The sequence below is a fragment of the Cydia amplana genome, chromosome 2 (assembly GCF_948474715.1).
Source record: "Cydia amplana chromosome 2, ilCydAmpl1.1, whole genome shotgun sequence".
NCBI lineage: Eukaryota > Metazoa > Arthropoda > Insecta > Lepidoptera > Tortricidae > Cydia > Cydia amplana.
The window spans coordinates 24,637,613-24,653,391 of record NC_086070.1 but is presented as its reverse complement, the minus strand read 5'-3'; the positions used below and the strand labels follow the sequence as shown (position 1 = coordinate 24,653,391).

At 35.0% G+C, this 15,779-nt stretch overlaps 1 protein-coding gene and 1 long non-coding RNA gene across 3 annotated transcripts in view; one reads left to right on the top strand and one right to left on the bottom strand.

Annotated features, from left to right (window-relative positions):
* Positions 1 to 15,779, bottom strand: part of LOC134661258 (uncharacterized) — a 275,459-nt gene that overhangs the window by 247,259 nt on the left and 12,421 nt on the right. Inside the window, exon 1 of one of the 2 annotated variants that reach the window (XR_010097941.1) lies at positions 14,273 to 14,495. The exons of the other annotated variant lie outside the window; for it this stretch is intronic. This is a non-coding gene — a long non-coding RNA (uncharacterized LOC134661258). Of the gene's footprint in view, positions 1 to 14,272; positions 14,496 to 15,779 lie in introns of those variants that run through there. 2 annotated transcript variants of the gene reach the window in all.
* Positions 4,907 to 12,337, top strand: LOC134661083 (odorant receptor 4-like). The gene is made up of 7 exons (XM_063516995.1): positions 4,907 to 5,488; positions 5,952 to 6,047; positions 6,457 to 6,649; positions 8,635 to 8,737; positions 10,756 to 10,857; positions 11,699 to 11,851; positions 12,232 to 12,337. The coding sequence occupies exons 1-7, from the start codon at positions 4,915 to 4,917 to the stop codon at positions 12,289 to 12,291; spliced, it is 1,281 nt and encodes a 426-aa protein (XP_063373065.1). The 5' UTR covers positions 4,907 to 4,914; the 3' UTR covers positions 12,292 to 12,337.

Here is a 15,779-nt window from a genome sequence, read left to right as displayed (position 1 = left end):
TAACAGCTTAAATACAACCTATTTAGATTTTTAGCCACAAGACCAGCTTTAAAAATATCTCACAATAGTGTCGATTTTTTCACATTCTACGATTGATAAGGTAAACGTACTAGTGCTCGACGCGGTACCAGTATATGTCATCTTGAAACTTAAGTCATTGTCAATAGAGGTGACAACAGGGTGCCATCTATTGGGCATTAGCATGTCGAGCACTCGTAAGTTTACCTTACATGACATTTAAAATAAACTTAGCTAGAAATATATCCCATCTCTGATGATAGCCTACCGATATACAGCCACATATCGCTCCCCTCTTTTCCCGATGTAGCCCACATTATTAATATTCAACATGCGAGAAAATGATTTAGGGCTTGCTACACCATCCAGTTTTTTCTGCTTTCCGTCGCCGTGCGAGGGGAACGAATTGCTTTTGTTTTCGAACCTCTCGAACCACAGACAAGACATCCTCTAGACCAGTGGTTCCTAACCTTTTCAGTCCGGTCACCCGTATGACTAACTAGGGAACCTGATTTTACCCCTCCTCCCAATGGTAATAAAAAATAAAACGTGTACGTTTGTTGTATTGTTATATTAGGTTAGCTTATTACCCCCGTAAAATACCAGTTTTACCCCCACGGGGGTAATTACCCCCAGGTTAGGAACCACTGCTCTAGAGCAGCTCTAAGTCTAGACTGAGCATAGTAGCGCTACACCCTCTGCCACAAATATACGGTAGTTTTACTCCATTTTCGAATCAAAGTGTCTTTGTGTGACGTCCGTTACTTTGAACGGACCAATCACGGCACGGTACTCGGCTCACCTCGTCCCCCGCACCTAGGGTTGCCAGATCGAAAGGCGCTATTATCGGGAAAAAATATAAATTTTTCGGGATTTTGAGACTTAAGTCGGGACAAAAAAACATTCAAATTAAAGTAATTGTATTAAAAACAACGATATTTTACACTATTGGCACTACGTCAACTGCTCTGCCCATAGACGTTTTTATAACGCTGACGCGCTTGACACGGGTCGCTCGCTCGCTTGACGACAGTTCGGAACTTGAAATTATTGTTTTATAACGTGAAGCTGTTTTTCGGGACATATTTCACTTGGTCGGGAATCGGGAGCACATGCTAAAAATCGGGAGAATCCCGCCAAATCCCGACCATCTGGCAACCCTACCCGCACCCCAGTATTTTTGGCAGCATCGGTTTCATGAAATAATTGCTCTAAACTCCGTCTAGAGGATTCCTAGTCTATGTCTCGAACGCTCCGAAAATGTCACTTGAGGGAAAACACGACGATATTTTATTTATACTCTTTTTCTTGTTTCGGAAAATGTTTTGTTGTGAAATGATTTGCACTAAGTGCCGATAACTTGAAGGTAAAAGGCTGGACCCTTTTTTTGCTGGATTTTCTATCGTTTTACGTTGTTTTTAGAGACTAAAATCAAGCGTAAATAAATAATTTTGGATTCATTTTTATGTTAATTTTAACACATACATACATAGCATTAATATGTTGAATTATTTTAATATTTCTGAGGCACATGACAGGTTATGCAAGTGTCGAAATTCTTCTGGTGCATAATAAACTATAGGTATATCAACACAATATACGCAAATAAAGTGTTAAATTGTATTCATTAAAATCTTGGGTGTTTTCTATGTATTTATGTATTTGTATATTATATATATCGTTGTCTGAGTACCCACAACACAAGCCTTCTTGAGCGTACTTGGTAAATATGTGGAAGAATGTCCTATAATATTTATTTATTTATTTAATAGCATCGCTAAATCAAACCTCTTAATATCATCGCTAAATAAACAGCGCATAAAGTTACTAAAATATATGGTTTTTATCGTATTATATTCTAATATCAAGAAATGTCAACTTGATACCGTATTGCAGTACATTCACAGCAGGAGGTGGAAAATGTTGCAAAGTAAAAATATTGTTGCAGCTCTAGATTGTTTGACTTAATTCATTTTTGGAATCCATTCTGTTTTTTAACCATCTTGGCTCGGCGCCATGACGGAGATTTTATAGACTGGAATAGTTGAAAGTTTAATGAGATTTTTAAGAAGTCTTATGACAAAGCTTTTTTTATTACATTGTGGATTTTTCGTTTGTTTCGGGTTATAAAGATAACGTAAAGCTTTCAGAGGCTCAAGGATAGATATTTATATAAAGTAATATTTTAGTATCGTCAATTCGTAAGGGTTTTGCATAAGTGGTGTCAAAAATATTCTTGAGCTTCAGATTAAAAAGGTACCTTACCTACCTGCTAACTTTAAGTGACATTTGGATGGCAATAGCAGCAGCATAACTGTTGCGGCATTACTGCTGCAGCGTTGACGCAGGCACTGTCATTGCTGTGCAGCTGAAATTACAATACGAATGTCACTTCAGGGGCCAATTTTTATTTTGGTGTCTTTTTTTTTTTCATAATTTAGTTAAAATTTGGTTGATTTGGAGTCTGTGGAGAGCTCCTCATTCTAATCCATCCATCCATCAGAACTTGTGCCAAAAAATGTATGTAATTTTCCAAAAATGTATAGAATTTTCTTACCTCAGAAGATTTTTTAGGACAATATACGTTGAAATTGCGCCCATATTGTACAGAATAAGGAACTGTCTATCCCCTAAATTTTGCGAAAGGTGATGAAAAAATCAACAATAAACAAAATCGGCTAATACACCAAGAGTAGGTACCTACCAAAACACTTTATTATACATATAATAGGTTACTTAGGTATAGGTACCTACCTAAGTATAGACGAGATACACATCACCCTGCCTAATTGTCAGTCGCTAAAAAAATTAATAATGAAAACCTTTTGTTTTTTTGTGTCGTAGCATTACTTAATAGGGAGATTCCTTGTAACGTTTTAATAAGGGTTTCGTTTCCTTAAAAATAAGATAAAAGAATATGAGTATTTTAATTAGCTCTCCGTCGATCCCTACGGGTATAATTATTATCGTTTGGGATATTTTTCTTGTTATATTTTACTTTCCCTCGCTATAATACCGAAATATGTTCAATGTTTTATAGATAATAATATGTAACACAAAATAATAATTATGATATAAAGTAGGTAAGGTTTTGAAGTTGGTTGTGATACTAAGGAAGTCGAATAAGAATTCTTACGTTTTAAGGTACCTTTCGGATACAGGCTGCACTAGCATTTCTGCTGCAGCATTTCGGCGCGACGTTGATGCCGCAAATATCAAAATATGGTAAGTAGCAGTGCCACAGTAACATTTCGCTTTATTAAGCATTTTTTTTTACTTGTATTACTTACTCGTAGGTTCTTGTACAATGTTGCTAACAGTAAGTGGTATTCTTTAAATTTTTGTGTTCCATTTTTGTTAAGTGCGCCGATTTTTATTTTTTCTGTCAGTTTTTTTTTTACGTTTTATTGATAAAATTTGGCTGGTTTGAAGAAATCCTCATTATGGGTGGAATAAATACAAAATTCTCTCTTCGCTTGTATTACTTACCTGTATACAACATGACTATTAGAAAGTGGTTTCATTTAAGATTTCATGTTCCATTTTTGCTGATTTTTGATAGCTAACAATTGTGGACATGAACTAAGTGGGGTAAAATGACTGTTATTGTAGTATATTTAACAAAACTAACTACTAAGAACGTCAAACCAAATGAGAAGATATCAAATTGTTTCTTGTCACATCAAATCAAATATATCAAAGAGGTGTCACGCGAGTAATTTAAAAATCCACTTTGTGTTATGGCTGTTGGTAGTCGGAAAGGCAAACTATTTTACATTACGAGAAAAATAAATCTACAACAGGCAATTTAAGTTATGGCTTCTCTACATCATTGGCCATGATGGGCAATTGCAGGTGATCCCGACCGTGTGGAGGGCTTCATGGCCTACAGTGGCCCACGATGGAGCGTAATCGCCATTCTGTCGATTTTCGAGGTTGTATTACTTACTGCTTTTGTGTTTTGTGCAGCATATTTCGATGTGTATCACAATCGGGAAAAATAATTCACACAAAAACGATCTAATACAGATTTACTTATTTATAACATAAAAGAAATGTATAATTCCTCGTCAATCATCACACTTCAATGGAGAAGTAATAAATGATATAAAATCTTAAATTACTAAAAATATACACTCATGGACAAATATAGAGCATCGCAAAAAAAGTTGAATTATGTAATTAATTTAGGTGCTGTAATCCAGTAATTAAACCTTTTTTTGCGTTCCTCTAATTTTATTGTCCATGAGTATACAGTATAATAATATACCTTTAAGAAAAGGAACTCGTAAATAGCATCACCAAAAAAACACTCATTTTATTAAAATCCAATATTATAGCGGAATAAAAGACTTTATCAAACGATGTTTCGTTTTACTGTATAAAATTACCCATTTTTATTGATAAAATTCTAAACTTAGGTATGTAAATTGTTTGGTATACCAATAATCTGGGTAGGTAGTTTAGGTTTGGATTTCTACCTAACCGTTTAACCAACTGTCTCGTTCTCACACATTTTTCATTGTAATTTTTAAAACAACCCCTTAAATGAGAGGGGTGGCGAGTACATTCTAGAACGGAAATGAAATTAAAAAGGTTTATTTTGTACCTAAACATTTTGTTGTATTTTTTAATCCAGTTTTGCTACCATTTCAATGAATGAATTCAGCTGTTGTTACAGTATTGGTTTGATGTCTTTTTTACATAAAACTAAAAAAATTAAAACCTTGTTAAAAATATTTAATGTTATGAACTGTTAAGAAAAAATACAAAGCCTTTGAGAAAACCCAACCTCTTCCAACCAACCAAATGTTATCCAAATCTTACGAAAAATAACTCGACAACAAAATATAAATCGGCACGAGGCACTTTTCTGCGTGATTGTCCAAACTAAAAATGGCAAGAAAAGACAATCAACATTTCCAAGCCATTAAAACCCACATCATGGAAGACACCGTCCAAACTTTCCACCGCGTCCTCTCGGTCGCTGGGATCACCATCTTCGCCAAAAACAACTGGGACTCTAAACTATGGCTCTCTATACAAATCTTCAACGTCATCATCGGCTTCTTGACTATAGTCTTCACCACCGCTTTCGTAGTCGTCAACATATCCGACATCCTCGTCTGCATCCGAGGCGCATGCATCTGGACAACTGGTCTAATCATGTTCATCTCTTTCTGTGTCTGTCTGATTTTCCGTAAGCAATTCAGGGAATTCCTCGACGAGATGGGCTTCAAAGACGCCATGTTGGAAATGCCGGTGATTGAATATGTTTTGAAATTAGAACGGGCGGGGCACTTGAACGAGTTGAAAGGGATGGTGGTTGACTCCCAGGAGAAATTACTTAAACTAACTCGGGTTTTGTTAAAAACTTACGTTTTCAGTGTGTGGGCGTGCGCGACGTTGTACTTGAGCGATTCTGTGTACAGTATGTTCACGAGGAAAGATGATGAGTTGAGACTCTTGGGTAAGCTCGTTTATTATAATTATTTCTGCGCGTTTCATAATTTATTTCGGGCAAATCCCTTGACGGATTAATAATTAAATAAACATAGGAGGAGATCTCAGTCTTTGTTACATTTTTTGGAGGTTTTTTTTTATGTAATAGGTTTTTAAAAAGGTCGGCAACGCGCATGTAACACCTCTGGAGTTGCAGGCGTCCATAGGCTACGGTGACTGCTTACCATCAGGCGGCCCGTATGCTTGTTTGCCACCGATGTGGTATTAAAAAAAAACAGTTAATTACATTGCCAAACAAGTACCTTTGTAATAAAATAGTATGTAATTATTTTGTGGTATCTTTGATTGGCTACCTACTACATTCATCGGCAACATAAAAAAACTAAAGTCGTATTTTTAGAAGATAACTAGAAGAAGCTAACAGGAATATAAAATAAAATAATATAATTATTATGTAACCATATTTTTAGGATTCGAGATGTGGGTTCCTTGGAGTCTCCAGAATTTCAACGTATACTTAATAACTTACTTTTTCAACGCCTACTCTGGATATTTGTGTTGCATAGGTAAGTGTGTTCATTAGTCAACAGGTAAATAAAACTAGCAACTTTAGTAAAATATGATTCCTGGTGTACGGCAAGATATAATGACAACCATACAGTTACATGTTACAATAAGTCCGTCATTATTAGAAATGTATAAAAAAATGTCGCCTGTGATATATTATAACCTTAATAACTTTACAAATAGGCAATAACAACATTTTTATTTGAGTGACCTAAAAACGTTACGCGTAAGATCAGATTCAGACGGACTGCAACCCGACTGCAATTTGTATGAGAACTGCACGCCGACTGCACGCCAACTGCAACGTTGCCTAAGTTCCCATACAAGTCGCAGTCGGGTTGCAGTCTGTCTGTACCGGCCCTCATTTTCAACAACTGAAAGAAAGTTAATAATTAAATTTATTTGCAGCCTACCCAGGCCTCCAACTAACAATAATCCTGCTGGTCGGCCAGACGGTCAGACAGCTGCGGATCCTCACCTTCATCCTGATGCACCTGGACGAGCTGGTTCTGGAGATCACCGGCCAGAGGGGCAACAAGTGGCAGGCTTACTGCACCGCCATATTGTCGCAGTGTGTCGACCATTATATTAAGCTTAAGCGGTAAATTAACTTACCCACAGCAGCTGCTTAGGTTTTGTGTTCATATTTAATAACGGCGTTATTAATTTTTACCAAGCAGATATCGGTCCGATCGCTCTTAACCAATTGACCTACCAAAATTTAAATTTTATTTTTTCAACATTTTTGGATTATTTTTTCCAAAACTATTTATTATTCTAAACTTTTGAGCCAGAGTAGAAGCTACTTGACTAGCATTTATGATCCTTCTGTAAATTCCCTGATTATAAAAAAAGCGTTCGAACTAATGAAAATTTCACGATTTTTACAAATTTTAATTATAAAATGGGACTTCAATATACGCCAATAAGTCGCGTTTCATAATTAATAATGAAAATTCAATTCTCAGAACTATGATTTTAATTACCATTTTGAAACAAAGGTACCCAAAGTATTAATAACACAGCCAATCAAAATAGATGCTTGCATTTGACTGCTAATTGAAACGATCACTAATATAGCAAACGCGCTATTTGGAAATTGTATACCAATATCCGTATTTAATTTACCAATGATATTTAATAATCATTAAGCTCGTTAAATACATAGACTGCAAGTAACTAGCAGATTACATTTGCAATACGAATAATCAATGAAATAACATTGAATGCTGGTGATTATGTTAATTAAATACTTATAAAATTTTATGTTAGGTACTGCTGAATAAAGGTATCGTTCGGATTAAGACTGTATCAGCATTACTGCTACAGTATTGGAGAGTGATGTTACTACCAACTACACGTATAAATATTTGTAAGAAATCGTACTCGAACGGCTATAAATTAAGTAAGAAATAACTTACTTTACGATGGTGGAGGGTAGAATAAGTTTTCTGCCAACAAACTGCTATGCAGTTTGGCAGATAAGTAACAATAGTTATGTAACGTCTCTTTAAATAATAAATAAATTAATTAAAAAAACATTGCTGCTGGTGCTGCAAATGTCAAAAATCCGGGCAGTAACATAGATTTTGACATTTGTGGTAGCAATGCAGTCGGCACATACTTGTGTATATAGTCTGAATCCGAACGGTACCTTTATAGTACAAATTGCAACAGTTGCAATTCAAATGCAACAGCTTAGTAACTTTGTCGGAGATTTAATAATAGGCTATTAAACCAATTGACAACGGTAGGCTTTAAGTACAATCGCCAAAAATTATTAAATGTATGTAAAGAAAATAGTAATACCTATTTTCTTAATGTTAACCTTTATAAATAAAATAAAATAAATAAAATAAAAAGCTTTTATTTCAGACAGTACCCATATACAAATTGCATTAGAACTAATTTTAAACTAAAACTACTGACACTGTAGAGGGGTGCCACTCATGTTAAAAATGTTAAAATAAAATAAAATGTTAAAATAAATCATGATCGCACATGCGATGCGACGATCGCATGCGACTTTATGCGGCTAATAGCCGCTTTAGCCATAGAGTTTGCCAAGTGTCATGAATAACAGTTAAGACATTCATCACTGGAAAAAATATGAAAGGATTAATTATTATAAAATAGATATTGATTGATTTTGTGTAAAAGAAATAACAAAACCCTAGAATAGAGGCTTTAAATGTTGTTTCTTTATTATTTACAGGTAAACTTCTTTATATTTAAAACTAATTTTGTAGTAGATTAGATGTAATAAGTTCGATTTCAAAATAAACCTTTATTATTTACAGAGAAACGCAATTTCGCCTTTATTTCATTCACCATAGTGTGATATTATTATATGTATTCTATGTATTATCTTATTTTCTTCCTTTTTTTATTTACACGCCTTAGGGAGGCGCATAGCGACATCTCTAACGTTCGGGCGTCTTGCCCGAAGCGGTAAATTTTTCATTTTTCCTTTAATGTAAAAATTTGTAAGTTCAAATAGGTCTACACATTACGCTTAGTTTTTTTTATTTATACACATAGTAATAATATTACAATGTGTATATATCATATACATCCATTTTTCAGTTTCAGCAACAAACTGAATGTGATCTGCCGCCCGTTCTACTTGGCCCTAATCCTCGACGCCATCATGCTGGTGTGTGTGTGCTCTGTGAAGATTGCTATCTCAGTGAGTAAACAGCTTTCAATGAAACGTAATGTCAAGAGGCTTGCAGGCCTATTCGAACTTACACTGATATCAGAATTACATCTAACTGATGTCATTCAGTTATCGTGCATTTCGATTCTACTTGTCCTCACATGTATTGGCGAGGGTGAGACGCACGGTACCTAAATAACATGATTCAAATGTGTTTCTGAAGTCAGTTTCCGTTCGAATTGGCCTGTCCGTCGCGATGCCGCTACTGATATAGTAACCTATTTAACCTTTTCGACGCCGTGTCAAACACAAAAGCTGTCTCTCAGACGCCACGTTACCGAAGTGTCAAAACTGAAATTGAACTTTATGCATATGCAGTTATGCACCTAGGTCTATGTTGCTCTGTGGTCTATGACCGATTAATACGTCTTTGGCGTTGGACCTGCGGTGCGTATATTATATCGGTCATTGGCGTCCAAAAGGTTAATTGCTATATGTCGCCATAAATCATAAATCTTTATTTGCCATAGACCTTAGATATAAAGACCTTAGGCTAATTTACACAGATCCATATATCTAGACTTAAATAAGTCTTGCAAATTTTACATTTTTAGCTTAGTCGCTAAAATAACCTATGTTAACTACTCACATTATTAAAAATATCTGGGAGACCGAGCTTTGCTCGGAAATCATAATAAAAACTCAAAAATGAGCGTTTTCCCAGAGATAATACCTAGCTAGATCCATTTTTCGCCCCCGAAAACCCCCATATACCAAATTTCATCGAAATCGTTAGAGCCGTTTCCGAGATCCCCGAAATATATATATAAATAAATAAATAAATATATAAATAAGTAAATATACAAGAATTGCTAGTTTAAAGGTATAAGATATTCCGTGGTACTATAAAAACATTTGCAAATGCATTAAATAAGGCTGGTTTTAAGTATGTGTTAATTAATAGTGACAAAATGCTCGCCATTATGCTGGTATGCGTTAGCACACAGTGAAGATTGCCATATCCGAGAGGAAATAGCTTTCAATGAAAAGTAATGCCAAGGGGCGAGCGATGCCGCGGCTGATATAGGTAAAAAGGGATGATTAAGGTTGATGTTATAATTACAAAAAACTAACATTATACTTGCGATACCTTTACTAATGTAATGAATGTAATGAAAAGTAACTCGGTCTGTCTTTCTATATTAGGTCTTAACAACAACCACAGGACAGATCTAGATGTAATTTACTACAGATGTTTTATTGATTTTTATTTTCAATAAAATAATAATAAAAATATTTTGAGATGATATCTTTGTAAACGTCTGTATTATATTTCTATCAAAATAGACCTGACAGAAGCTAAAATACGTAAATTTTGTATAAATCTAAATATCAAAATTTAGCTAGTTTAAAATTTCAACTCTACAAAATCCATATATTATAAAAATCCTGTGACAAATTTCTCATTCCGACAATATCTCAAGTTACATTTGGCAAGCAAAAACATATCCTATAAAGCACTAGGGCGCCAAAGAACACAGTAGTCATTCCAAACGCACGAGTGAATTAAAAACCCAATATCTCTGATTACACATACCTATTACGGAATTGGAGGTCACAGTACACTGGTTTTCCGAGGTTTCAAACTCTGTTGTGGTTCAGAAAAATCTGGAAGCGTATTCAGTTTTTTAAATACTATACTGATTTGATGTCAGTCTAATTGAAACGTTCCTTGACAATTAGTTTAGTAACAGTGTAGGGTTTTACAAACATCCTTCCAAATGAACAAGTAAGTTTTTCGCAATTATAGTTATAAAGTAAAAGTACTTTTGTACTAGCCTGGCTTATAATCTCAATCGTTTCCTTACCGCTCAGCAACCAGTGCTTCAAATCAAATCAATTCTAAATTGAATATACGCGATATAATCCATTTTAATAGTTTTATTTCATGAGTAACTATCGCGGTAACCGAAGACAATATCAAATCAACTCTATTTTGTTTAATCCGAATCCGCCTCCAAACTTATCTTGACGCAATTCCTTTTCAGAATAAAACGTCTCCTGACACGATGAAATACTACTTGCATGAGTTCTGCTTCATCATGGTTGTGCTCATGTTTTGCACACTTGGACAACAGGTTGAGAATGAAGTAAGTAAAAGCATGCAAAAGAAGTATTTTCAAATGTTGTCTGGAAGAGATCGCCCTTTAGCGATAAGGCCGCCTGTTATAAACCTCTGCCTTCATGTATTATTTGTGTTTCCATTTACATTTATTTGGAGGTTGTGCAATAAAGAGGATTTGTATTGTACCTATTGTATTTCCTACATTTACATAATTATGTTTGTTATGTTTATTTGTATATGAACCTTCGAGGCTGAATATAGATTTTAACTTCTTAGGAAACAGTCTAAAGAACTATAAGAACTTCGAACTAGAATAAACCTTTTAATGTGCATACCGATGCCAGTAGTGATGGTATAGGTGCAATGTTAAAGCAAATCGTCGATAGGGTGACATGTCTTTTATATTTAAATAATGCTCCGTGCTATATTACTTAAGTACATAATTATATTATAGACCGTCGTGTGCGTCAAGTCAAGGTCGTTGATATAGCTCAAAGAGCCTTCTTCATTGGTCAACTTAAGAAATAGTTTGAACATCTGAGCCTGTACCACCTGATTAAAAAGTTGGACTATACTTTTATTGTGATTAATGTTTCTACTGAAATTAAATACTATAATGATGATAAGTTCAGTTGAGAATGTTTATTGAATTAATACGAGTACCTTTTCTCGTCAATAATAAACTTATGAGAGTTTATTATTGACGAGAAAAGGCACAAAAGCTCGACAAATAACATATTTGTTATACCTAACTATATTTTCTCAAACATAACTCGAAACTTTTATAGGTAATGAACATTATTCACTCAACAAATATTGTATTTACAAGTTAGGACATTGAGACTCATTGATTTGTTTTTTTTTAGTGCGCCAGGCTAGAGACAGCAGTAACAGAGAACTGGTATATCTTCGACAGGACCCACAAGGTCCATGTGCGCATTTTCAAAATGGCGTTGAGCCAACGAATGCCTATTTACATATTTGGGACCATCACTTTGTCAGCACCTACTTTTACCTGGGTAAGGTACTTTTTACTTTTTCCTAATACCCGGATTGTTTTACCACAGATAAAACAATCACTTTAAATCCTTTTTATTTTAGGTTTATTAGGTTTATGGGTTCCGAGACTTTTGTCTGGGGAAAATAAATTTATATTATTAGATAATCGCTTTTTAGCGATAACACCGCCTGTTGTTTACCTCTGCTTGTATTTCTGTTTTCTTTTGTATTGTCTTCTTTTATTGAGGTGTGTAATAAAGAGTATTTGTATTGTATTATATTGTAATCGTACGAACGTGGAACTTTTATGATATAAGAATAATAATGTATGTCAGTACCTGAAATATACAGTATAGAAATGTTCCTGATAATCTGTTATAAAAAAATTTGTTTTTTTCAGTTTTTAAAAACCGGAATGTCGTTCTTCACTTTAGTTATGTCAGTGTTGGATGAAAATTAGAAGATTGTTATATAAATTAAATTGATAGGAGATAGGTATAACTAGGTACTCATATACTTGTATATTAGAACATTTAGAGCTGATTAAATGATTAAAAAATATCGTAAGATTTTTTTGTCTCACCATTAAAGTATTTAAAAATCTCTGTAAATCACTGTCACTTAACTTCGGTTATGATAATACATAATTATAACCAGAGCCCGGAGTTCTCGTAGCATTTTTGATTTTGGTTGTTAATTATCTCGAAGAGATCGCTCATTCGCGATAAGACTGCATGTTGTTTACTTCTACTCGTAATCATATTTTACATATTGTATTCTGTATTTATCGATATACATATATTATGTGTAATCGGAAGTCGATAAACGAGAAGTCCCTATGACAGCTCAAAAATGCTACGAGAATTCCGGGCTCTGATTATAACCTAAATTTTTAATGTTCAAACAAAAGCTGCAAGTACGAATTAGGCAAAGCTAAAACGTAGGTTGTAAAATATTTACAATTTATTTATCAATCCAAATTTATGGACCTACGGGTTTATGCACAAATAGTACAGCCATAGTCTTCTTACAATTCACTATCTAAAACATCCAACTGCTGAGCGTAAGCCTCCCTACATACTCGTAAAACTCTTGAAACAAGCTACTCATCCTTAAAAATGGCCTCAATAACTCACACAAAGAAAACAACATTCAATACATTAAGCGTGTTGCAATATCTCCGCTTATCCATGATAAATAAAGTCGCCTAATAAAGATTTATTCAAGTAGCAAGATAATATTTATGAGGCAACTCCATTAACAGAATCGGACCCATTAACTAGGAAAATAATCCTCTAAGCCACAGAAAGGATAAGTTTTTTTCTTGCTGAATAGCTGCAGGGTGCTGATTTGCTTATTTAACCCTAGTAGGTACTCTAACAAGAAAATGCAATAAATTAGATTGTTCTTGTATATCCGTAGACGAAACCAAACAATAAAATTAACTTAATCAAGTCAGACCTTTATCGAGTGTCACTGAACTACCTAGTGCTACTTTAAAAATAAAATAATAGGTATTAAAAACGGGAGAAAATATCAATAGAAGATTAATATTTGTAAACACTTGACAGAGACGAAATAATTTCGTAGAAAAACATGATATAATGTATTGTTTATTAATAAATCAGTAATTAGCCAGGAAACAAATACTTCACTTAGTAAATGTAACATGACTATCTAGCAACGTTATTTTCGGTGCTCTCAATTAGTTCAAAATAAGACAAACAAAAGATAATATGTTTTTAAAGGTCAAAACAACACAATTATCCAACGTGATCCCATTCCAAATTGGCTTAATAAGGCGGTTCTTAGAATGTACTTGAATGTAGCGGTAACAGAAATACATCATCTGTGAAAATTTCAACGTTGTAGCTATCACGGTTCATGAGATACAGTCTGGTGACAGACAGACGGACAGTGGAGTCTTAGTAATAGGGTCCCCTTTTTACCCTTACCCTTACGGTACGGAAAATGACCCCAACTGTGCCGCGAGCGGCTTAACTGTACAGCGCACATCAATATGTAATTTCTCAATAGAAATTAGAAAGTCGGTAACTGTCAGTGCAAGAAGTATGACACATAAATTTATTTTACTCAATCAAAACTTTTAATGGCAATCACAACTTTTTTTAAGGTAGCAAAAAGGTGTTGTGGCAACTTTGTATACGTCCCTTATTTTTTAGGGTTCCGTAGCCAAATGGCAAAAAACGGAACCCTTATAGATTCGTCATGTCTGTCTGTCTGTCTGTCTGTCCGTCTGTCCGTCTGTCCGTCTGTCCGTCTGTCTGTCCGTCCGTATGTCACAGCCACTTTTCTCCGAAACTATAAGAACTATACTGTTGAAACTTGGTAAGTAGATGTATTCTGTGAACCGCATTAAGATTTTCACACAAAAATAGAAAAAAAAACAATAAATTTTTGGGGTTCCCCATACTTCGAACTGAAACTCAAATTTTTTTTCATCAAACCCATACGTGTGGGGTATCTATGGATAGGTCTTCAAAAATGATATTGAGGTTTCTAATATCATTTTTTTCTAAACTGAATAGTTTGCGCGAGAGACACTTCCAAAGTGGTAAAATGTGTGTCCCCCCCCACCCCTGTAACTTCTAAAATAAGAGAATGATAAAACTAAAAAAATATATGATGTACATTACCATGTAAACTTCCACCGAAAATTGGTTTGAACGAGATCTAGTAAGTAGTTTTTTTTTATACTTCTTAAATCGCCTAAATACGGAACCCTTCATGGGCGAGTCCGACTCGCACTTGGCCACTTTTTATGTTTTGTTTTATTCGCCGGGACGTAACACAAAGAAACATTTTGTTAAGGCGACAATTTATTTGTGCCCCTATTCGCAGTATCCGCCTCTAACGGTTTATTGTCGACAGCCTTATACTCGTATTTGTTGAGTAATGACTTCACCGACTTGCTATTATTTTAAAGTTTTATTTTGTACAGTACCTACTAACCTACATAAGCCATAAAGGGTTAGAGTGAAATAACATAGGTGACTGGCGCAAAGCTAAATAACTTCTCAGCAATTTATACTGACTTTCATATAGGAAATTAAAGTGACTAAAGCGTCAAATGTCAGGGCAGGAACTGTTCATTCTACAGCTATACTGTAGAATGAACTGTCGCTCGCGGTATTTACGGACCGATGCGACCTTCAAGAAAATAAGCGAAACCCTATGGTATTGTAGGAATGGGCGACGATAATAGCTTACCATCAAGCGATTCTACTCCTATACATTAAAAAAAAAAGCAAATTAAAAAAACCGGCCAAGAGCGAGTCGTACTTGCGTTTCAAGACATTAAGTCCGACTCACGCGTGACTGCACATTTCTAATAGGTTTTCCTGTCATCTATAGGTAAAGAATTATTGTGTGTATTTTTTTTTTCAAAATATTAGACGCGGACGAACGTCGGACGAACAGACGCACGAATGATCCTATAAGGGTTCCGTTTTTTCGTTTTGAGGTACGGAACCCTAAAAATACAATTTATATCTAGTACAGTGGAGCTAAACTCCTAGTAATGTCAAATTAATCAAATGTTTAAAGTCCGAATGCAGTCGACGTGTCGCCACACCGTTTTATCACCCATTTGGCAGTCGCGTCGCACTTACATCTGCGGGCTCAGCACGGTTCCATTTTTATCCACTATCACTATGCCCGTCACTTTTGCACTTACATACTTGTTAGAACGTGACAGGCATGGTGATAAATGATAAAAATGCGACCGTGCTACTAGGCCTGCACTGCAAATCGTATTACCTCCCTATCACACTTACGTACGACTTTACAAGTGCGACAGAGAGGCAACACGTCGCACGTGGTTCGCGGTAGGCCCTCTGAAATATGAAAATTTAATCTTTTTACCAGTGATTTTGGGTCGACATAGATCACCGTCTCGCTGTCGCGGAACTTGGCTTGCGATAATTT

Bases quoted from the DNA above. Each gene is read 5' to 3' on its own strand.
- LOC134661083 (XM_063516995.1), top strand. From the start codon at position 4,915: ATGGCAAGAAAAGACAATCAACATTTCCAAGCCATTAAAACCCACATC. The intron at 6,650-8,634 runs GTAAATTAACTT...TCCATTTTTCAG, and splicing joins CATTATATTAAGCTTAAGCG to TTTCAGCAACAAACTGAATG. The intron at 11,852-12,231 runs GTAAGGTACTTT...TGTTTTTTTCAG, and splicing joins CAGCACCTACTTTTACCTGG to TTTTTAAAAACCGGAATGTC.